General features: G+C 40.4%; 1 protein-coding gene across 9 annotated transcripts in view; it reads right to left on the bottom strand.

The window, feature by feature from the left end:
- Nucleotides 1-18,104, bottom strand: part of eml1 (EMAP like 1) — a 71,479-nt gene extending 53,375 nt beyond the window's left edge. For 7 of the 9 annotated variants that reach the window (XM_066694914.1, XM_066694915.1, XM_066694916.1 and 4 more), the window contains exon 1: nt 5,221-5,447. In XM_066694914.1, the coding sequence (XP_066551011.1) occupies nt 5,221-5,356 (136 nt within the window). In that variant the 5' untranslated portion in view covers nt 5,357-5,447. Of the gene's footprint in view, nt 1-5,220; nt 5,448-16,038; nt 16,213-17,814 lie in introns of those variants that run through there. The other 2 variants (XM_066694923.1, XM_066694921.1) reach the window with 2 other exon arrangements.
- Nucleotides 18,105-24,127: the final 6,023 nt, after the last annotated feature.

Here is a 24,127-nt window from a genome sequence, read left to right as displayed (position 1 = left end):
TATGGCATGGGAAACGCTTTGGAACAATTTAATTTGGTTCTGTATCTGTACTGATACATCCCCCCATTCTGTTGCAAATAATGGTTGTAACACTCAGTTGGTAACTGCATGCACATGACCAACTACAAATATTTCACCTTAAAAACAACCAATAGAAGAGAAAACACTGTGTGGATACCCTGCTTTACGGCAAGTTATTATTGACATATGTCACTCAAAATGTATACTTTAGTGACAGAATGGATTAAAGATATTGACTGTGTCTTATGTCTTTATACTTCAGTTGTATAGACTTCCTTGAGCAAATGTAACTCAATCACAACAATTGTGCCTTCACAATAGATATATTGAAAAATTGAGCATCTTTTGTGGGTGCTATGCTCCAGAGGGGGCTGCCATACAAACAGAACCTAATAGCATAGAGGGGATAGAGACCACATAATCCGTAAAGTCAAGAGGTTAATACCAAGAAGCACTGTAACTCTTTTTACACTGTGGGCTTATCCTGGCTTCTTAAGGGCTTTATGCAGAGGAACTTGTTCGGAATAAATTGCTAGAAGTCTTTCTTCTGCCAATATGAAAAGGGCATGAATGGTCCCTCATGAATTAGCTGCTGTTAATGCTACATCTGCTTTCAGGTTTTACTATCATGTTTTCTTTTCCACCATTTGATGGATCAGTATGGTCACTGAGACCGTGCTAAAAGAATACAGTACAGTCATCTAATACTGGTGTGCAGACAAAAATATTAATATTATTTGAGAGATTGTAGGAAATTGTGTCACACTATATTAAAAATTCTGGAATATTAAGCAGCCTTTCTCAGTGTCGAGTCGGCAGCTCTCAGGTGAATTGTAAAGTGCTATTTGCCCAGCAGTAAGACAGTGGATCCCTCGAGTGGTGGTTGGGAGTCTGTCCCAAGACTCACTCTCCCAGGCCACCACCAAGCAAACACAAGGAAAACCATCACAAAACAGTGAGCCGAGTGTGGTAAAGTATACGACCCAATACTAAACATAGGTATAACTGCTGTGTTGCGAAACAAGCAGATTAGTATTTCAATACCAGCCACTTTTCTAATCACCCTGCCAACACCCCTTGACAGGCCCTTATGGTGACTTAGTGCTCAGGTGAAAAAAGGCAGGCAATACAACACACTTGGTCCTGTATGATTTTCACTCACCTGCAAGACTCATGAGCAAGACAGCAAACTGGAAAACTGGATTTTTTTTATATTTTACTTTCACTCATGCTCTGTTTGCAGTGAAACAGGGAATATCTATATATTAAGAAAATCATATACAATTGTGCTTCATGTACAAAGAAGCCAGAAGAAAATGTTGGGCTCATAATATTATTTTTTTCCATGGCACAGTGTAGGAGTGCGATTTTCAGCCTCTCCCAGAATTAAAAACAACCCACTCAACGAGAGATACAATTCAAATGTGAAGTTGTTTTATAAATGATACAGACTAGATTTATTTTCCTGTTCTATCAATACACCAGCCTAAATGGTCTCTACACAACATCAGCAGCTGGTGAACTCTACGGTCCCAGTGAAAGGGTCTATGACGCCATCTGATTCATCATCCACCCAGCCAGACACTGTGTTTTTCAGTGCTTCCTACAGCAACGCTCCTTTAAAATCTATTTTCATCTCATCTAAGCAGCAGTAATGGGATTGAGAAAGCAATAATGCTCCCGACAAAGGGTCATCACCCTCCTACTTGATAATAATCAGATCTATAGAAGAGAAAAAAATAACACAGCCATGAATGACAGGTTGCCACCAGGACTCATAACATCTATTCAGATCTGAATCACCCACAGCTCTGTGTAGAGACTCTGCAGTTTGTATCCTAGCAAAGAGCTTAGTGTACCTTCATATATCAATTAATATCCACACAGCTATACCGGGTTTTCCCTCCATGAATGAAGGCCAAGCCATAGAAATCTGGCAAAACGTTCAATGCTAAATGGAATATAATCAGTAGCCAGGTTTTGAAAAGTTGGTTTTATATTTGTTAAAAGAATTGTTGTATTAAAGGGGTAACCTTTAAGGCCAGCAACAGGACACAGCTGACACAGGACCAGAAACACATAATCTGTACAGCAATTTAACAGTGTGGGACCCAGCGGCGATATCAGTGTCCTGGACTTGAACGTGCCTACAGTATGAAGGTAAGACTCCCTGTTCTGGGCTTAAGATGAAATTGTACAATGCTCAATCAGAGAGGGGTTTGTTTCAAATCACCTCCTACAACAGTTTTAAAGTCAGTGTTCTATTATGTATGTTTGAGCTGTGAAAGACTGCCTCCTATTGCTCCACCCAGCACAAGGACATTTCCTAGACCTTTCACAATCACATACCATGATGGCATTTATCTGCATTTCGAAACATCGCATTGTACAGGAATGCTAGTATGACGCAATGGACAACTGGGCTGGACCGAAAAGATAATGAAAATGAAAGACTTGTTAAAAAAAAGCATGATGGGTTTCTGTGTGAAATAATTCACGTTCCTATATTTAGACAATGAAATCCTGATCTGAGCTCTCTGGTTCTGCAGCATGGTTAATCTTGCTCTCAAGAAACAATGTTTGTTTTGCGTGTAACATAGCAACCACTGTCGTCCATAAAATCTCAGAGCCCGTAGAATATTTGTCACTATGGATATTGGAAGGCAAAAATAACACAACCAAAAATAAGAACAGTAGGATCTCGGTCTGGGAAATGCAACAGGCATATCATCAGCACGTCGCTCTTTGCAAACATTGAATTTCTTAATTTCAGATTTCTCTCGGGTTCCACTAGATTTCGGAGATTACAAATGGTTTTCACAATCACAACATTATTTTGTTTTTGTAAGATCAGCAGCAAAAAGTGAAGAGAATGGAGCTTCATACTAAAGCGGTCATAAACTCATGCAATTGCTTTAATAGTATTAACACATTCAATATGACACAAACAGAGCCAAAACACAGAATATAACACTGTGTTTCAGTGCGAAGAATGAACCCTGGGGTTCAGTCACATGACCGAACGGTGTCTGTTTGAGGCTGTCATTCAATGCCAAGTCCGAGTTATTGTTGTGGCATGACATACATAGTTCTGTTATTTTAAATCCCTACAATGGAACCAATAAGAAAAAATAAAATGAATACATTCTGTCCTTTCTACTATATATATATATATATATATATATATATATATATAATTTATTTATTTATTTTTTACAGATTTTTTTTAAATCCAGTAAATTCTCAGAAATCTCCAACAGAATTCAGATTGTTTTTTTTGCTGATAACTCATATAAGATATTCAAAAGTGAAACAAAAATTATGCAGAAAGCAGGATAATGTTTTATTGAGAACAGAAGATTAAAATCCCTACAATCAAAGCCCTGAAGCTTAAAGCTCAACTCTCAGCTGGCAACAGCAGAGCAGTCTTTCCTTTCACGTGTCTGTCTGCAGAGAGTGAGAGACTTGCCTGAGTTTGCATCTCTACAGCTCAGGGTTCTCCTCTTGACAGCACTCTTTGTACCTTCGGGATGATATGCCACCTAGAAAGTGGAATCTGTCCTTGGGATTAAAATAGCACCTAATCCTGCGACTGAAAAGGGTATTAACAAGGATATATCCAGTATTAACAAGGATATACCCAGCCATTACATCATCACATACACACACAGACACATAAATGCATGTATAGTGCACATTCCACCCAGAGAAACAGAGGCAGTTGGGTTTTTTGCAGGAGAATGCAACGTGTGATTCCATTTCAGAAAGAAAGCAATTCAATAGAGAGAAAATTCATTTGAAGAAGGCGTATCAGTCATGAAGAGCTTGTTAACACACCAGATATTAAAAAACCTTCTATGAAATGGCGATTCAAATTTTTCCATCCACTGTGCTTGATTGTCTATTTTTAGAAGAGTAGAGGAAAATGGTTATTTTTCTGTCTGAAACCGTATATTAACGCAAGAGGAAAATATGTTTGGTAAACCGTGGAACATGACCAGCCGTTGCAAATCAGCACACAGGGGTATGTCATCAATCATCTGAACCAGCGACCCCTGTGTTGCCAGGGTCCCCTTCACAGGCAGGCTAGGATGCCTAAAGAGTAATCTGGTGGGGGAGGGGGACCCCAATGAGCTGCCATAGCGATAGTAAAAATGTCAAGGTGTAAAAACACACTTTATGCATAAGAATGAAGGCAAGGGTCTCTGAATCCCAATGAACAGTGAACAGCCAGAGATGGTACATTAGCTCACAAACTTCACTCACTCATGTTACAAAGCCAGTTCAACACTGTACACCTGAGGATATCTAAAGGGTGGGCCCTAGGTTAAATGAGAACACGAGAAGAGATTACACAGAAAATGTATTAGTTATTTCAGGCATGAGCAGAATATATTTCCTGCCCTATTAAACACACTTTTGATTTGTATTTTATTGATTTCTTTGGCCAATATCCTTTAAAACATTTTCGTTTTATATAGGCAAGAAAAACACCTTATATCTATATACAGTATATATGTTCACTAATGATAAATATTGGAATTCATTCAAATTGGCTCTCTTGTACTTTAAAGCAGCTCAGGCAAGTAAGCTTTCCATCTTCCATGCCAGACGTGCATAACCCTAGACCTTAATTAGTCCAGGCAATTAGAGCTGATATTAGAGTGGCACGCATGAGAACAGGACCTGGTGCTCTCTGTGTTGTCTGCCTGAATTGTTATTGTGACCAGCTGCTGAAAATATAATATGTACCTGTCTTTGTTTATGTTGGAATTCATAACAAAACTTCCACATGCCAGCATCAGCATTGCCCCCATTCCCCTTCATTCAATATCAGCATTGCATATAATGCTGACAAACCCTGCATTCCTGTATTTTGCAATAAACCAATAAATATACCAACAAATGTAACAGTTTAGCATTATTTAAAGCACTAATCAGTGAGAAAAAAATGACAGTTTACCATACAGAAAACTAAGGCTTAGATAGCTTTGTTTCTGAATATAACAAATCTGCATCAACACAATGTCCCCGAGTGAGAGAATATCTACGCACTTCACAGCCCAAGCCTCTAGCAAACTCAGACCCCGCAGCCTACACCAGCTAGCTGTGCAATAACATCACATCCGCATGAGCCATCAATCAGACCGCTCTCCTGCCCGGAGCAGAGCACAGCGGGACGGTTTCTACAGCACTGACCAACAACGGAGCAGGCCTCGGAGGTGGTGAGGTGATCACAGACCACTGGCTCCTCTGGGATGGACGTCATGGTCATTCCTGGGGTGCTGAACAGCATCAACTCCACACCATTCTCCATGTCCATGGAAGTTTGCATGTGTGGTGCCCAGACTTCCCGTTTCCCCCCCAGATTAAAGTGCCACCCACAGTTAGCAGCCAGTCAACAGACTCTACTACACTCAGGAACCTTCCTGCTCTCAAGTGTGCAGATCTCTGTGATGTCATTAAGAACAAGATTAGGGACTGTAAGCCATCTCAAGCTTTGATTACTTGACCAGCTTCAAATTTCATGCAACACTTTATTTAACCTCATGGCTTCTTTGAGAGTAAGGTTATTGTGAAGGTGTCCACATGGGAGACTCACAAAAAAACTAAAAAAACAACCAAAAAAAAGCTTAATAAAAAACACATTGCATCAGCTTGTAACTGGCATTTAAAAGGTATACAAATGTTTTTTTATGTTCTTTGGATATATAACCCATCTATTTATACATAGGAACTACAAAATCTTGGATTTCTGATATACAAAATATATCAATCACACATAATTCAATCTTACTGCTTCCACCTATTTTAATTGTGTTATTAATTCTTAAATTGTGGACACCCTTTTTTGCAGGACTTCAAACACTAAGAAAAACATTTTTTTTTTTCAGTCTTCAATTATCAGTCTTTCTTCATTTCTGTCTCTTTCATCAAAAACAATGATTTAGAAGAAATCATGGACCTGGGCAGTCCAAACCCTAATGAAATCAGATAATCAGTAAGGGAATTAGCTCATGAGAATATTAATTACTCCAAGAGAAAATGCAGCAGGGGATGAAGGAACCACTGCAGATAATCTGTCTTTTCTGTTTAATAAGAGTTTATTGGATTTAGGCTATGTGAGGAGAATATTGGTACATATCGTTCAGGGGAAGAATACAAATATACTAACTGTCTCCTAATGCCGCTCTGTGCTGGTTAAAGTCAGTGAAGGCCAATCTGTCTCAAACATAGTCTGTGTTAACTATCTGCAATGGAAGATCATTTCCACCTTGCAGATCCTTACAGGTAATCCCACGAAGCAAAATGTTCTTTGAAAAGTAATAAAGAGTGTTTCTAAGTACATTATGTTTTTACATGGTCCCACTTAAGAAACTGATGTCATCAATCATGATTTTGTATTTTGTAGATGAGAAGGTATGAGAACTGATGAGTTCATTTTGATTGTTTAAGGTGTACTGGCTAATCAGTCCCAGAATTTCAGCTGGTTTGTTTTTTCAGGAAACTGTAAAGTGTTTCAATTACATGACTGGGTAGTTTCTTCCAGACCACCATAACCCTTTTCTTTGCAAAGCAGTGCCTCCCATTTCCCAGCCTAAATGCACTGCAAAAAGCTTTTTTGGATGTCTCTGCAGATTCTTTGTGACCTGGAGCAGGGTCTTCTCCAAGCAGCAGCTGATGCTTTTAGTAATGCCCCACAGTGCTGATCTGGGGGCAAAAGCCCTGTATCCCCTCCCCCTCCCTCTTAAGCACATTCCTCAGCCCAGACAGCAGACCCAGGGATGGGTGATCAACGTGCATTAGTTAAAGACTATAAGACTTTAAGGAGGAGTTTACCTCCACTATTCCTATAGTTATGATGTCTACTCGTTCTCATCACTGTGTTGAATACCATGCTGCTTCCCATTTTATAAAACAGCACAGTTTCTCTTTCCTACAAATAATGTATTTATGTATGTATGATGATGATTTGTTTTTAGTGTGTGGCTAGTAAACCACAGAAACGTATTTCTGAAGCTGTACAGATCTACAGTAATACTGTTATCAAAGGTCTCCAATCTCTTTTAAACCCAGCGAGGCAGACACAAGAGGAGACAGTCCATGTGTGAACAGAACGCCATGTTGTGTCGCTTGATATGCTCAGAATGGGGTAGATTGTAAACATTGTTAAAGCGTTAAAACCAAAAGAAAAGTAAAACAAAGCGTAATATCTGCCTAAATTTGCATTCTTTACAAACTTAAGCATATTTAAAGCACCATCTAATATCAGACCTACTTAACGGTAAGGGTTAATTATAATGTCAGTTCTATGATGAAGAGTACTCATTCTTCCCATTACTCGGGGTCTATTACAAGATCATTACTTTTAAAAGACAAAATGGAACTAATGATCCTGGGCACTAATATAATCTCTCTAATTCCAAGAGTCAGGTGTTTCAGACACATAAATGATTATGATTAGATGAATTTAAAGACTGTACAAATTTAAATACTCAAGTCCTAGTAGTCGGAGAGTAAAATGTAAGCAAAGGGCAGTTCAGTTAATTTAGTACTGTCCAAAATAACAATGTGATTTACAGTCCACGTTTCAAAGACAGACGTCTTCAAATTCACTCCCATAATTACACAGTGACTTTGTAATTCACCACCAATCTTATTAAAGCTTTAATGAGCCCAGCTGGTGTTTTTTATGACACCCTTCAAGAGAAGAGAATGAAAATGACATCGCTGAATTCCCTTAACATCCGCAAATTATATACATGTATATTATTATTCTTATTTTATATATATATATATATATATATATATATATATATATAAAATAAGAATAATAATATAAAATGTTCACAGAGAGGAGGGGACATCAGGACTATATACTGTACTGTGTCTACAATGTGAATCCTGGAAATGATCATAATTCCAGTCTGTCAGAGAGTCTCTGTACGGTCAGACTCAGATCAACAAAATACCTCTGTGTGTTCGCATTGGCCAGATACACACTAACTTCACTGTAGCCCACACACACACAATACACCCCATACAGTAGGCAGTTTCAACTGAATATAGTCTATATTTAGGTAACTTTAAGTTGAAGCATGATATCTGCTTCTCTTCCTGCCAGTCCAACTACAAAACCCAAGTGCTTGAGAGAACGTTGACTCTATAATTAACACAGCATGCAGAGAATTGAACCCGAGACTAGAGCTTGTCTAAGCATCTTTATAATCCGCTCAGCTGCCATATTAATTATGAAACGAGCTCCTGCCACTTTGAGATGAAAAGCTTTCATCACTGCACTCCACGACACAGAAATACTCACAGACACCTCACCTGGATCAGAACCCCCTCCAGTTCTGAATGTGAGCTGCCCATTCCCATTCCCCTGCCACAAACATGAAAACCCAGGGCTAGACCAAATCAAAACTTTGACGCACCCGCGAATCACACATTTGGTCGAGCCCTGGATCACGATAAAAAATCTGCTACCCTCAGTTTATTTCCTGTAGATTCAGAATGGATGTGGAGGACTCCTCTGTGGGCTTGTCAATTCTCATCACTGGACCAATTTGTCTCCATTATGCAGAGCAGCAGACACAAGCCCTGTCCCTTTTCACGTGTCACATGTGTGTCCTGGGAGCGCTGCTACATCCGAGAATACTTTCCAAAATTAGTGTGTAACACTTCTCCCTTCAGTTCAACCCAGCTTGGTCTGTATCTTGCTGGGTACACTGTTGATCCAGTATTGTTGTTGTTTTGTTTAAAGATAAAATCACCCTTATTCCAACAATAGAGATATATCAGGCCTAATCTAACATTATTATTTTTCATCACAAGGGGTCTATGTATGGTTTAAAGGTAAACCAGCCCCCAACCAGTCTCCTTCCCTAGAAGAGCAAAGGTCAGATCAGCACGACTGCAACTACATGACTCACTCAACATGCTTTGACCCCCTAAAGGCCACATCAGTTTGTATTGGCCCAGTGAATATAATTTAAGTGGCCTGCAATTTGCCCTCTGTGTGTCCTACAAGGTCTGAAATTGCATGTTTCCATTATGTATCACTTAGCAATAGTAAGTCTTTGAAACCCTCATAGTTTTACCATCTTATAATGAAATGTTACAGTTCTGCTTGTATGTTTGTGAGGTACAGATTCAATAGTATACCCTCTATGTCTCCTGTTCAGCTGACATGTGAAGTTCATAAACTCTCTTCTTGTCTTCAATTAGGAGTACAAGCTGACCCTGCAGCCCAGCTGTGTTTGGTCTCAGTGGCTTGGTAATCACTCGAGTTACAAATTAACAGAGTCTGATTTATTACGTTATATAAAAAAACATCCATGGTGGCCATTATGTTTAGGAAAATGAAACCTTTTTACTTAACTGAACCCTGACATCTGTATCCTCTGACCAGAATAATAAAACAAGTCTGTGAGTTATTTGCCTTTAGAAATTCATTTTTACATAATCTATTATGGGCTGGGTAAAACAGAGGCAGCCTACTAACCGAAGCAAACAGAAACAATTAACACATCTGGCATACAGTGTACACATCCATGCCTTTTTAACATAATTTCTTTACTCTGACAAACTTCACAGAAGCTGTGCAAAGCTAAAGTAAATCTTTACTTCCTGTAAAATTGCCCCAGCCCTTTCATTAATTTAGATCCTTCGATTGTCCCTTTGGTGATTTTCCGATTGTTCTTAAAATATTACGGTTTAGGTTATTGATCAAAGCAATGCAATACCGCAGCTCCTTCGTGACCTTTGAACTGCACTCTCTCAGATACACTGAGGCTCGACCTCCAGCAACGGCTTCCCGAGTCTTGTGTAAACACACCTTCAGCTCACCAGTCTTTATTGCAGCTCTTCATATCAGCACAACTGTTTTTTTTATATATTGTTGAACATTGGACAGTGCGTTTTTTCACATAAGGAACTGAAGATCTGCATTTATTATTAGTACACTTTGTTCATATATATATATATATATATATATATATATATATATATATATATATATATATATATATATATATATATAGAGAGAGAGAGAGAGAGAGAGAGAGAGAGAATATAAGGTGCAGCTGGAATGAAGGCCTCATATCACCCAGGTCTTTAGACACAAAGGGAGTCCCTTTAACAGAGGGTGGGGTGATAGATTTACTGTGTTCAGTACATCTACAAAAATGACAAACTGCCAGAGCAACAGAACCACTCCAACATGCGGAAATGCACCGGAGGCATCTATGAGCCGAAAGTCTCTGCATAGATTGGAAGTTGTGGGAAGTGGTGATGGATCTGGAATGGCTCCAACCCTACATCTTGACAGCACTTAGCTTTTACCGTCCAGGATGTAGGACCTCACTTACTGTACTTGCCTGTGTAAATTGTAAATTAGAAGTTGTACAATGTATTATACTTTGAATTGCTATGTTTTATGTATATTGAATTTGTAATGATTGATGCCTTTATTGAACTGTATTTTTGCACTTTGTTTTGCATTTATGTTGTAAGTCACCCTGGATAAGGGCGTCTGCCAAGAAATAAAAATAATAATAATAATAACATGCCGAGATGAGGTACCAACAGGTGGTGGTGTGAAGCGCTGAACTCAAACCCTTTGTCTTCACCAGGGCGGCAGCGCACTGGAAGCAGAGGACACCTCCGGCACAGCGACACTTCCCTGTAGTAAGAGGGCGCCGCTCCAGTGCATCCCAGTAATGAGCAGGGCCTGGTGGATGCTGAGAGCTGACTCGCTGCTGATTGAATGCATTGTGCCAAACAGTAATGAGCATGCCTGTGTGGCATCAGCATGTTAATTAACCCGTGCTTCACTGATGCATGGCACTTGCTGGAAAGAGATTTGCACTGTTAATAAGAGCTAAAAACAGCTGCCATTTCCATTTAATTTCACCAAGACCCACAGTTTGCCCTTCTGCTCTCGGTTCGGGTTCATTTGAGAGGGAAACAAAGCAACTGAAGATACTGTAATAGGTACACGGTCTGTTTGTTTGTTTGTTTTTTAAGGGGGAGTTGGTAAGTCTTGGGCCAGTCGTTTGAAGCCTACATATGCATGGAGTTAATGTACATGAGAGATTGTCCTGGTGGAAGCACTGAACACTGAGACAGTCCTGCTTGATTGGCTAAGCCTCTCCCTGTGTTACTGAGCGCAGTGTCTTGGCGGAAAGTTCACATGTGACATACAGCACCTTCCTCCTTCATCTTCTGATAGAGCAATCACGGAGCACACTTCTTACCACACTCATGTACAAGCAGTTAAGTGCTGCTATTGATATATTCAAATGAAGTGCATTAAAACATAATGTTAATGTTCTTCTATAAACCAGAAGACATACAATGATATAGATATTGCAGCAGAATCTGAAAAAACAGCTTGCCATTCGATTACAATAATTTTAAACTATTTTCTTGAAATTGTATCACACAGTTGTAATGTGATTCACTGCCGAGCCATCTGAGAGCGTGCTCACAATGATAAGGCAGGCCTAATTAAAATACGATAGGTGGATTTATTGATAAACATGATACATTCAAAAGGAATTTCAGATTCAGTGGAGTCGCTTTAAAGGTTTAATATATTGCAGACCAATATCTCCTGCATAATCAGCAAATGCCTTTCTAATGTGGTCCAAAACAGGATTGGCAGAAGAATAAAGCTAATCGCAAATGCAGGGGGCCACACTGACACCTAGTGGACAGAAATGTTACATATTGTCCAGAGCCACTGTTTTTACATGATGGCTTTTAGTTCCATTGCTGATGTAAGCTTTAATAAAAGCTTAAATTAGGTGTGTTTTTAATATAAAGGAGACAGCTCTCACATAACACAGATCTTCTACATGCTTCCTCCTGTTATATTACTTTGCTTTAAACAGAAGTCAGAATGTCAAAGAGCTGATGTAAATGAACAATGTTGTCATCTTTATTTTACACTGCCTTACCATCTGTTATCAGTTTCATGCTACACATACAAGCACACACACACACACACACACACACAGACTCTTACATGAATACATGCATATATAGCTACAAAGAGCACAGAGTGGATTCTTTTGAACTGAACTGAACTGAAGGCTCACATGTTTAGAAAGCAGTGTGAAGGTCTCAGCCTCCACCTCCACAAAGCAGAGAGCTCCTCCAGTCAGCAATGTATTGTAATAAGACAGTGACGGGCCAGCCAGCCATGCACGGTTTATCTCCTCACATTCTCCAGAGTTCCCTCCAGGCGTGTCATAGCTCACTGCCACGACTCGGGTGTAAATCACACAACCGGCCTCCATCAGCAAAGGACAACTGGCATTTTAGTAAAACAATTCGATATGGCGAAGATCTATTACTGACATGATTCTTCTTTCATCAGTGCTTTAAAGCTAACAGAAGTACAGCCATCTAACAAATGGCCTGCATTATATCAACAGACGTAGCTGGGGGATTTTATCAGAGTGTGGAATCTGTCAGACTAATCTTAGGCAGTTTAACATCCTTAAACATTTAAGTGGCTCACAAAGAGGAAAAGCAAACATAACCAAAAACTCCAAAAAAACAAAAGCTTTATTCGTGGCAAAATAATCCTTCCAAAATTGGACAACATATTTGAGTGAAAGCAAACCACAAAATCTGAAAATCTGTAGGACACATATTGCTGTTCTTGAAAACATCTATCTCGCACTGTCATTGTTTGTTGATGGTCACTTTCCAAGTTGTGACGTAATAGTTGCACCCACACATCTTCAGAAACACGACAAAACTGCCTTCGACTTACAGGAACTACTCAGACTACATTAGACTCTTGTCTGCAACTTAGCTGTTCTAAGTATTTTTAAATGACAATAAAAAAATAAACAGCTCTTCATCCACAGTAACTATAAAACTATTGGAGACCCCATTACAGCACCATGAGTGGGTTTCTGATGGTTGTACACATCTCTGTGAAGCAGTCACAGAGCAGCATTTATTAAATGAATCACCTCTGTAGATTGTAAAGGCGAAACAGCTGCCAATGGGATCAACCAGCAAGTTTGATATGGATACAGGCAGCAAATTATACCCAATAATTAATTTAGGTGTACAAGGCAGTAGCAGTAGATTAAAGAGCGACTGGAGTTCTCCTATCCATTGCAGTGGTAGGTAAGTAATGTTAAGCTGGAACATTTTGTATTGCAGTGTATTAGTCTCTCCCACTGCTATTTATGTTCAACTGTTATCTCTGTGCCAACAGAAACTCTCAGACCTGTGTATCCTTTGCCAGTGACTCAGAGCCCATATAGTTCATGCCAGGGCTGTGTGGAGGACAGGGCTGAGCTGCCAGAAGTGTGGCTAATGATATATCATCGTGTGCTCCACTGAAAGACTGAACGTTTCATAAATCCTGCACAGCTGGGAAGTAGATACTAGCCTTATAGAAACAAGATCTATTCTCACTTCTCTTGGTTCTTCTCCCAGTTTTCTGACTGGGCGTCCAAAGTTATGAATGACAACCGGGGTTACCTGATCGGGGCAGTTCCTGGAAAGGATACTTATTTTTACACTGCCTGTATTTTACCAATGAGCCGTTTCAAAAATGGAGACCGCAGTGGTGAATAAAGTATACACAGAAATATGGTGAGTTCCTGTAGATGACAGAATTACTACCCCTTCTGAAAGATTGCAAAGTACAAGCAGGTGTGGGATTGTTTGAAGAGGATGGTTGTACAGCTCAATTGAAACTGTAAAATGCAGGGATATGAAGATTTCAAATTGCTTGCAGGTTTTCGAACATTGGAAAATAATATATTCCCAGGAATCACATGTTTCAGAAAACTGCCACAGTAGAACAAAGACACCAGTGCTAAATGCCACTGTGTGCACTGTTGCACTGGGTTGAGGTAGCTGGACTACTTGCAGGGATTATGAGTTTAAGACTTCTCATTGCGTTGCTTTTACAGAATCAGTTTAATAAAGATGAAGGGAGACAGAGAACTCACGCACTCTGGGCAAGAGCAGAGCGCACTGCCAACCACAATGCTGAATACATCGATCTAAAATACATTAGGTACGAGAATTACAGCATAAATTAGTTGCACATCGACCTTCTGTTCTTGCTGACTGTGCTGCTGAGTCATGGCCAATTGTTAATCCCTGGACCAGTTTTCTCTCGCTCGTCGTTACCACTATTAAAGTCAAAGCATGTATGTCTCCAAGTTCCTGCTGTTTCAGTAGCATCTCTAGTATTCAAGACCTGCTCTGGGCTTTCACAGCATACTGAACAGAGCTCACCAATCCTCAGACACTAAATATTTTATACTGAAGACCCATCAGCTTCAGTTTCAGAGCATTAGAAAGTATGAAAATAATAAAAGTATGATTATGCCTCAGGGTTTTATCCTTATACTTCATACTGTAGTATCACTGCTTCTGACATGCATATACTCTTACTAACTTACACATTATCATGGACACTAAACTATTATGCTACCGCTACACTATCACTGATGCATTGTGGTCCCAAAACCCAAATATTACTACTGCTTAGACTAACCTACAAACTATCACTGATACTAATACCTGCATACTACTATAAACACATTCAGCAATATATTGTGTAAAAAGTGCTGACAAAGTATTCACAGATAAAGTGTTCCGAGTCTTCATTTTGGAAGTATGGTGGGAGAGGAAAATTGTAACAAATAAGTAGTTGGAATTAGCGTCACAAAGAAATGCGTAAAACTACATACAGATCCTACACACTAGAGTATAGCAGAATTACATCACACCAGAGCTTGCAAGAATACCAAGGCTGCTTGGATGCCGTCCAAACAGCATAGTAACCTGTCTGCAATCAGTGATGCAGCCTGGTGCACTGCGTATAACTCACAGTGCCTCTCCTGTACTGAATAAGGGCTTTGAAGGTGAATCCAGCAAATGTAAAGGTTGAGTGTGATTATCAGTGTTTTTTTAAGTTATTGTTTCGAAGCACGTCTTTTTCTGTTGCATGGCACCAAAAAACAAATACAAATGGGATTTTTTTGTTTTTCACAAAAGGACATCTGGATAGTGACAATCATTTCCTGACTCTTTCCTGAAAGTTACCGCAATGTTTTTTTTTGTTTTTTTTCAGATTAAACTAAAAAAGTGACGAAAGACAGAGCTGGGCACAGTGTAGGGGAGAAAGGGTCTGTAACTCTACTGCACCACTCTTCTTGCATCCAGGATGAGAGGACTTAGCTAAAGCACTGTGGGGCTATCCTCTGTTCAGCTTGTGTGAAATGCCTAGGAGGAAAACTTGTTAGATCAGGGCTGGGGGAAAGGACACTGAGCAGAATGAACGCAATGTGCAAAGGATCGTGCCTGCCAGCGTTTACAGGTGGCAGCCCCTGCAGTGCAATACATAAATTGACATCTCCTGCAAATCAGTGCCCACATACCCTCACAAGAGTCAGGAGAGAAAGAACCATTTGGCTCAGTGAGTGATGATGGGTCAGTCCCACAGGCTGCAAAGTTATTTATAGCTGATTGTCTCTTTTCTTCAGTAAGAGTCAGCAAATGCCACTAGCCCTCGACACTGCCAGTTACGGATCCCAAAGCTTCAGTCACAGACCTGCTCCTCGCAATCCCTTTTCTATCACTATCCCTGCATTACTGCAATCAAATGACAGATTTCACATCTTCAAATCCAAACAAACAAAAAAAAAAACAGAAAGCAGCCAGTGCCTTCCACTGTGGAGTATAAAGTGTTTTAATGTACCTCCTCCACATATATCCTGTAGTTGAAAGTAAGACCAGGCTTTAGATGTGTGCCCTTGTGGAGAATTTTATATTTAGAACATTTTAAATCCATGTCTCTGACTGTATAACATGTTACTAACACTGTAATCAAAACTGAACAACAACAAAATCTTATATAACTGCAAACAAATGATATTATCTTTCTACCCACCGAGTGACAGGATGGGCAGTCCAGGACAGCACAGAATAATACAGGATGAATCAGTACAAGTATTTGGCACTTACCCATCACCAGTCCCTCACAGTCTGACATCGTTTAGGAAAGGGGGATATATAAAAATAAGACTTTTCAGCTTGTTGAAGAAACAGCTGAGCCCACAAAGTCGTCTTCTTTAAAATTAAAAAGTGTTGCGATTCAAATTCTAAACACATGCAGCTATGCCTGAACCCACCCACGGAGTTACACCGATTCCTCGGTCCAGTCCACTTTTGATTATGGGATGCAAAGAATGCATTTCAACGGCAGCAGGCCAAGCCTCTATTGGCGGATAAATTTGTTTGCTTCCCTCCCACCCCACGCTGGGTCACTCTGGCTCATCGGACTGCTGCTCCATTAATAATGAGAGGCTTTCCTTCCTGCCAGGGGCTGTCTACTGAAACTGATACTGCAGCAGGAGCTTTAGGACCCTGGGAGATATCAGATGCGTCTCCACCTTGAAACAAAGGGCAGTTGCAACCCGGCCTGTTTTTAGTAGAACACATCACACTGAAGCACTTAAGTGACAGTCCTACTGACCTCCCTGGCAAAGCCATGTGCGTATTGTTTATGAGTGCTTCCATGATGTCATTTGGTTACAATACTCTACAAACGTGACATGGGATATGACAACATGAAAAATTGTATTTTGAATATTTGAATTCTCTTTTTCCTCTACAGATGTCAAACTGACTTTTAAACTCATGTTTTCAAAATATGTTCCCATCCTTCCTGAAATCATGCAGATGGGAAAAAACATGGTGCACAGGGGTGGGTTTCTCACAAAAAACACCTTCCTGGGAAGCTAGTACTGCAAAAATGAATATCCGTAGATTGCCTTGAGAAGGAACTCTCGGCACCTCCTTGGTTTCTGGATACAAGGACATTTAAACCATGCCAGTACTCCTCCAGGCTGTCTCCAGTATCGGCTAAAATTATCTTCCTACTTTTTTGGCAAGACTTTAATTTCAGTTTAATCCTCCTAAGGATTTGTTTCCAATTTAATTAAGGTCGTTTTCAGCATTACTGAGAGCTCTGCCTCTCTGAACTAAATCCCTTCCAAATATTTTTCTTTTATTGTCATGTGACAAAGCTATTCCTGCTAATTACTTCTCCTTGGGATTAAACGTTCACGAGCAACAGAGAAATGCCATGAGCTACACGGGAATATAAACCATCCAAGCTGTCATGTGAAAACGAACAAGACACGTGTTCCAAGCAGTGCATCTGTTTTATATATAAAGAATAATATAGTCTGTGTGCACTGCGCTGCTTTCAGGATTTAAAGTCCATGGTATCGGTCTTCTCTGTGTGGCTGTGAGAGACCATCGCTTCTGCTGCATCCTAACCAAATACGGAGCTGCAGCAAGATGACAGGACCAGTGTTTGGGATATTCCCATAATACAAATAGAAAACATACTCTCTTTTAGAGACCTGAAACTGAACTATTGCCCAAGCTATTTCAAATGTAGACTTCAAATACAGGCACACTGAGCCTCTTTGTATGGATGGATGGATGGATGGATCAGGCTTGTTGCAGAAGCTTGTGATTTACAAACATGGGCTTTACAAATATATTTTGCATTTGTTGTGAGAGACATAAATATATAATTTAGGGAAAAATGCCCATTTTTGGACACATAATCCTCGCTGAATCAGAGCCAATGCGTGTGTATGAGTGCCAGCGCAGCGCACAGCAGGCCGCGTCACAGGCCTGTGGGGAGTCGGCTGTGAAATTGCTCCGTGCGTAATGACGCCCTCTAGAGCTGGAAAAATCAACTCGCATTTTATGTATTTTTCTTACCTGTTCGTTGCATTATTCATGAGAACTGCGACTTTTGCATTTCAACTGCTCTCGCTCCAGAAAGAGTGATTTGTTGTCTATGAACGGAAAGCTTGCCGTGCGTAACCGCCGCTTCTTAAAGACATATAGCTTTTTTATCGATGCAACTAAATACAAAATATAACTTTTGCGAACCGTTTTCTTCAACAATCTGCACTTAAATATATACAAAAAACCTTGTAAAAACCACAAGATAACTAGTAAACAAAACGCGTTGCTGCGGAACTTGGACACAACTACAGCTTTCTGACCTGCGCGGGTAAATGGCCTCCAGTCTGACGTCATCCGTTTAGACACAAAGTACAATTTTTATTCGTATAATATCTGAACCTGAGGACCGACTGAACTCCAGACGCTTTAACAGATACGTATTTAATAACGTACATTGCAAATAAATAAACTAATAAATACATAAATACTCGTCAGTTGCATTAATTACATAATGCAAAACAAATGCATATAATATTATTTGATTCATTATTAGCAATGTCAATGCATTTGCTATCATCAGCAAGCATACTTTGATATATACCTTAAAGCACATCCTTAGTCTCTTCAGACACTGGAAACAAATAGCACATGTCCCTGTTTCAGATTTCAGTATAATTCATCACATTCTCTTTAGCATTACTACCTCTGGCTGTCAAAGTCGATCTAATTAGGGACATGGCTGGAATCCATTCAGCCAGCATTAGCCCAGGATCTGAGAGCTAACAGTCTCAATGTACCCCTGCTGCTCTTTATGTTAATGGTATTGCTCTTGCCTCAGGTGGTCACAAGAACTGCCCTTTTCTGTTGTAAAACTGCTTTTCTGGGAATCAGTCAGCTCGAAACAATAGTAAAGTGGACCAGAACCTGATTTTCAACTATTTTTATCACCTATAAACCAGTGTACGTGCTGGGGGGCTGTGTAACCTGTTTAACACCAATAATCATCAGGCATTGTAGATTTCACCTCTTATTAGATTCATGCAAATGGTTTCAGAATGTAAATGTGTAATAGAAGGCAATGGGGTTTAATTGTCATTAATGATGCTAAATAGCAGGTTCTTCCATTCAGAAGGCTAACACCCCCAGCAGGCTCCCACACTGCGCTCTGCAGGGCTGTGAGGGCAGGGTAGGTGGGGGCAGTGAAAGATGCTCCTACATTGCAATGACTTAATTTCCTCCCGCAGACCCACTGACAGAAGGCACAGCATGCTGAGACACTTCAATGCTCATGGAAATCCTGCAGGAGCCCACGAACACAACTCTGCCAATATGAGAACATATCTGTATTATCGTTGCACTTTAACACAGTCGTCATAACCTCAAAGGTTAAGCAGCTAAGCAGCCGTGCCTTCAGGGGAGACCTGGGCTCAGGGACTCAAAATAATGGTTGCCAGACGGTTATCAGTCCAGAAATCTTATTGAGACATTTATTTTCAGAGGGTCTTTGAAAGGCAACATCCACAATATGATATAGCCATGTCTTCATGAAACAGTCTTGTTATATACTGGGGAAACCACACAATCCCCTACAGATTCCTGACAAGATTTCAAACATGGCTCCAGTGCTGAATCCACGCTACACACCTACACTCTGTAAGCCGGTCGTAAATTCTTATATTCCTCAAAATGAACTTTTGTCAAGCCAAGCAAAGCTCAGAAAAGCAGAAGGAAAATGGTTCAGCACTGTATATAATGAGGGCTAACCATTTTAAATCATGGAAAGCACAATAGCACAGTAGAAACTTAAAATAAGAAGTAAATGGTAGATTCAGCTGCTGCAGAAGAACGGGATATTTCATTCTTTCTTGTCTTCCTGTGTTGTTTTTGTAAAAACACGTATTTAAAGAGGACCCTTTCCTAACATAAGCCATGCTGTTGTTGTAGCTGCAGAGGAACCTCAGACGTCAGCTGAAATATGACAGTCATGAAAATGTGGGGGGAGCTGCTAAACCCGAGCCCTGCCAAGGAGGGAAGCCACGCGGCACAGTGAGGGCTGTGCTGACAGACACAGACATGCTGATGCGTTCACCTCAGGACTCACCCGCTGTCTGATCCCATTTCATCACATCGGTCACAACGGCCACATTGCGATTACCTTCGGAGTTGAGTGACAAACAAAACAAAACAGAACAAACAAAGCAACGGCAACCTATCGTGAACTTTTCACCCTGTCAATGTTTATTTCTCCCTTACCTCCTCTGCTCCAAGTTTGAACATTTATTTCACAGCTCCCAGTACAACTCTGAATTAACCATTCTTTCACTGTAATGTTATTCCTCAAGAACACTGCTGACAGAAAAGGGGATTGGGATCTATTATTTTAAGTAATATTAAAGGGTTTTGAGGAAAAGGAAGGCCACATTCAAGGACCTCTGGATTAAATACACTGCTGTACTGAGAACAGACACTTCCCACAGCCCAACACAGCCTCTCTGGGTAGTTTATGGTTAAACTTATTAAGATGGATGGAGTTCGAGGCTGGGATTCAGATGGCCTGACTCAGCACACACACAGTCTCTTTCATGTCAGCGCTGAGAGAAGTGATTAACATCAGCTGCCTGCGAGCAGCAAGAAACTGTTTTGAAATGTAATAACAAAGGGGGGCGGGGGGAAACTTTAAAAATGAAAGAAATTGATCAGAATTTCATCAAAAGCATGCACATCTTTAATCACGCGCAGCCGCTTGAAAAAAGTCGTTCATTTCAGCGGAGGCTCTGAGAGAAAATGGCCACCAGTCAAACCTGAGAGCGTTTCTCGTCTCTGACTCTGTGTTCAGAGACCAGGAACGCGTTAATAAAGTTTTGATCACAAGCCTGTTTCTAAAAGGTTTATTCATCTTCAGTTTCTTTAATCTTCTGTGAAGTCAGTTCTGAAAGCCTTTTTTTTTCTTTTCTTTTTTTAAACCGTGCCTCCTTTTATGTTTAGGAGACCGTTTGTCTGCTTTCTTAAAACCATTAGGAAAATGTGCAGAGACATATACTGACTGTGTTCCAAGTCTTGACATCAAGCAATTAAAAAGAAAAAAAGTTTAAAGTTACTTAATAAAATTGACAGGTACTGGTACACTGAAACCTCCACCAGCAATTACATGATTTTAATTAATCCAATTATTCGTTTTAATTGAGCGTTTGGTCCTGTAAGTGAGAGTGCGGTTGAATGTAAATACAAGGCCACTCTAGGACCAGGCTTGATAAACTCTGGAGTGCAGGATGAATTCGACCCAGCTAGAGGCCGTCCCCCAGTGTGTGTGTAAATGGTGACCCCAGGCATCACAGGCCAGCCCAGGGCCTCTCCGTGGCAGACTGCTGACTCTCCAGGCCGAGCCCAGCTCTCGCCAGCTCCACCGGCTTTGATGTCGAGACCCTGTTTGCTAAAGAGCTCTGTGGTGCATTTTCATAGAAACTCTCTCTCAACATGGGATCACCACAGAGTCTTTGGGAAATGAAAAAAGCAAAAGCCCTGCCTTAGTCATTCTTACTCCAGCTACAATTATTTGACAGCTACTTTTTTGTAGTGAAACTATTATAAGTGAGAAAAATAAACTTTGAAAGTGTCTTCCATTTAAAATTCAACATTAGTAGTCCAGGCAAAAACTAAAAGTTAACTTGTATAGCATGCAGTCTACGTACTTTTAAGCTAATGGTTCTTTGATGGGCTGTCTTCCAAAAGGTTAAAATAACTTTGCTAAAGTACAGTCCAAGATATATAGTTTAGCCAGGGTGTTTGGCAGGGGTGTTAGGAGGCAACCTAATAACTCATTAATGGGTTGTGAGTGATGTTCACATTTAATTAAAATTCTAATAGTGATTTGTTGGTAGTCTGTTAATGATCTAGGGGCACATTTTCCAATTAACTCCTAATGGCGCCACCATTTACAGCCCTCGACACGATTCCTTAACTGTTTTATGATCTTCGAGGCATTACACTAATTAGTAACTTATGGCTCAACGCAATGCTTCACAACTCTTTCACTTAATGACTGTTATAAAGCCATTAAACACCCAGCTTGGCAAGGTAGTATGCAATCTTTACAAACATTTAAAAGGGTATTTAAATATGGTCTGATGTTTTCTACAAGTTCTTGAAAGTTAAAGCAAGTTTTTTTTGTTTTTTTGAGGGGGCAAGATTGAAATGAATTAAGTGAGCCTTGACCTTTTTGTAATTTAACAGCTCGTTTGTTTGTTTTTGGTCTTGCTTCTGTTTCTTTACTTACACCTGTATTAAACATAATCCATTCAGTATCTAAGGTCTGAGTGTTTATTTGCCATGCTCACGGAGTTTACATATTTAATTAAATTAAAATCCCAGTGTCTATGAAATGAGAGACATTCAATTATAGTTCTATCACGCTTTCATTCTCCCTCTGACTGTTTGTTGTTGTTTCAGGCTTGTCTTGGATCTCACAGATTGTTGATTCCAGAAAAAAAATAAAAGTCTGGCCTTGCTGAGAGTTTTGAAAGCACTGCCAATAACAGGCACATAAACTACCCACAATAGGATGCGTTCAGTCTGTTTTCATCATCAGCTAATCTGCTCTGAACACAGAAAACAAGCTAGCAAATTTTAATTGACTGTAGCAAGGAAATCTAATTCAATTGGTCCTTGTTAAAGCATGCAAATGGAGTTTAATGAGAGAAGTGTTCATGTCAACATGTCACTATCAATCTGTGCTGATTTCAGTGAGGAAGAAAAACACATTTATGATAAAACATGCTCTCTGCGCAGGAACTGCATTGTAAACATGCTGGGCATCGCTTACTGTCCCATAACATTTGTATTGGGAGGAGAACAAATTTAAGAAATACATCCTACCATTGTAAAAACGTAATCCCACCTATTAGTTACTGTATACTTTTATACAAAATATGTATATGGGAACAGCCATGCAAAGGTTGGCTTTCTGAGAAATGACTCAAAAGGATCAGTGAGGTTAATTGAAGACATAACAGTGCTGTAACGAAAGACAGCTTATTTTTCTTCCCAGTTTGGCCGGAACTACCCGGGTCTCCATGGAGCACCGAGACCCCACATCACAGATGCCCCCCCCGCCCTCCTCCCTCAGGCCCTGTCTGCCCCCTCAGCAGCCCCTGGGTCCCGGGGGGAAGACAGCTCCTGTTCATTTACAGGAGCTCTGACCAGGGCTGGAAAAAAAAAAGAAAAAACGGCAGCCGTGACTGCAGCCGATGTGCGCGGATGGCCTCAGGGCTGTCCCAGGCAGGCCTCTGTGCTGTCTGATGGATGGAGGCTCTTCAAAGGGAAAGCAGATCCGTGTGCTCCCAGGTTGTGGAGCTGTGGGCCACAGCGACCCAGCACGCATGGCTCTTTCATGGTTCAATGGATTTCGACTGTCATTAGCACCATTAATCCAACAGTTTCTTCTGGCTTTCAGACTGTGGGGGCTGAGAAAGGGTTGGCGTGTTTCAAAACCCATTGGTGCTTCAAACCAGATGCCTGAAACAAAAGGAATATCCTTTGATTATTGTGCAACACCCACCCCCACCTCGGCACATTGCCTTAAATGATGTGACCACTGGACTATTAAACACAAGCTCAGCTGGGCTGAAGGCAGCTCTTTGAAATACACAGTGAGAGCCATGTTCCTGCTGGAGGAGCCTGTCAAACCCATTTAGGCTTTTAAAGTGGAATAAGAGAATTTCTCATCTGTTGGCCGAGACTGCTCACTGCATGTGGCTCGTGTCTGACTGGACAAAGAGAAAACAATACAGCATCTGACTTTGAAACGTCACAAATATGACCACAACAACAGTTAACCATTCCCACAAAACCCACTGCCTATAAAGTGCCACTCTATTAAGTATCATATTGAAATTTGCGCATATTTTTCATTCAGATTTTTAGTGTGATATTCCAACATGACATTAGGCCTTTCAGAAAAATAAAATTGTAGTCAAAGGCTAATTTCACACAATCCTACCTGCCTGATGATTTAGTAGAATTCAGAGCGTGTAAAAGTGAGGTGGATTGAATAATTATTCTGCATTAACGTCCAGCCAAATTCCAGACAGTGATCATCCTCAAGTGCAGCAAGTTGAAAGTTTAGTCCTGGGTTAGTCCTACATGTTACACCAACAAGCCGAGAGCAGGAAGGTACAGACCTGGTGTGCAAAAGCAACATTAATGGCGGTGTTCTACAGCAAATACTAATTAGCTTAATCTTCCTACTTCAACCCCCAATAAACATCTCCCCACTTTACAGATATTTCATTCTCCCCAGTGCATGTCTGAGTTGAAGTTTTCTACTGTGGCTCCTGCTTGCAGATGC

Source organism: Amia ocellicauda, chromosome 21 (genome assembly GCF_036373705.1).
Source record: "Amia ocellicauda isolate fAmiCal2 chromosome 21, fAmiCal2.hap1, whole genome shotgun sequence".
Lineage (NCBI taxonomy): Eukaryota > Metazoa > Chordata > Actinopteri > Amiiformes > Amiidae > Amia > Amia ocellicauda.
This window is presented reverse-complemented; position numbering and strand designations above follow the sequence as displayed.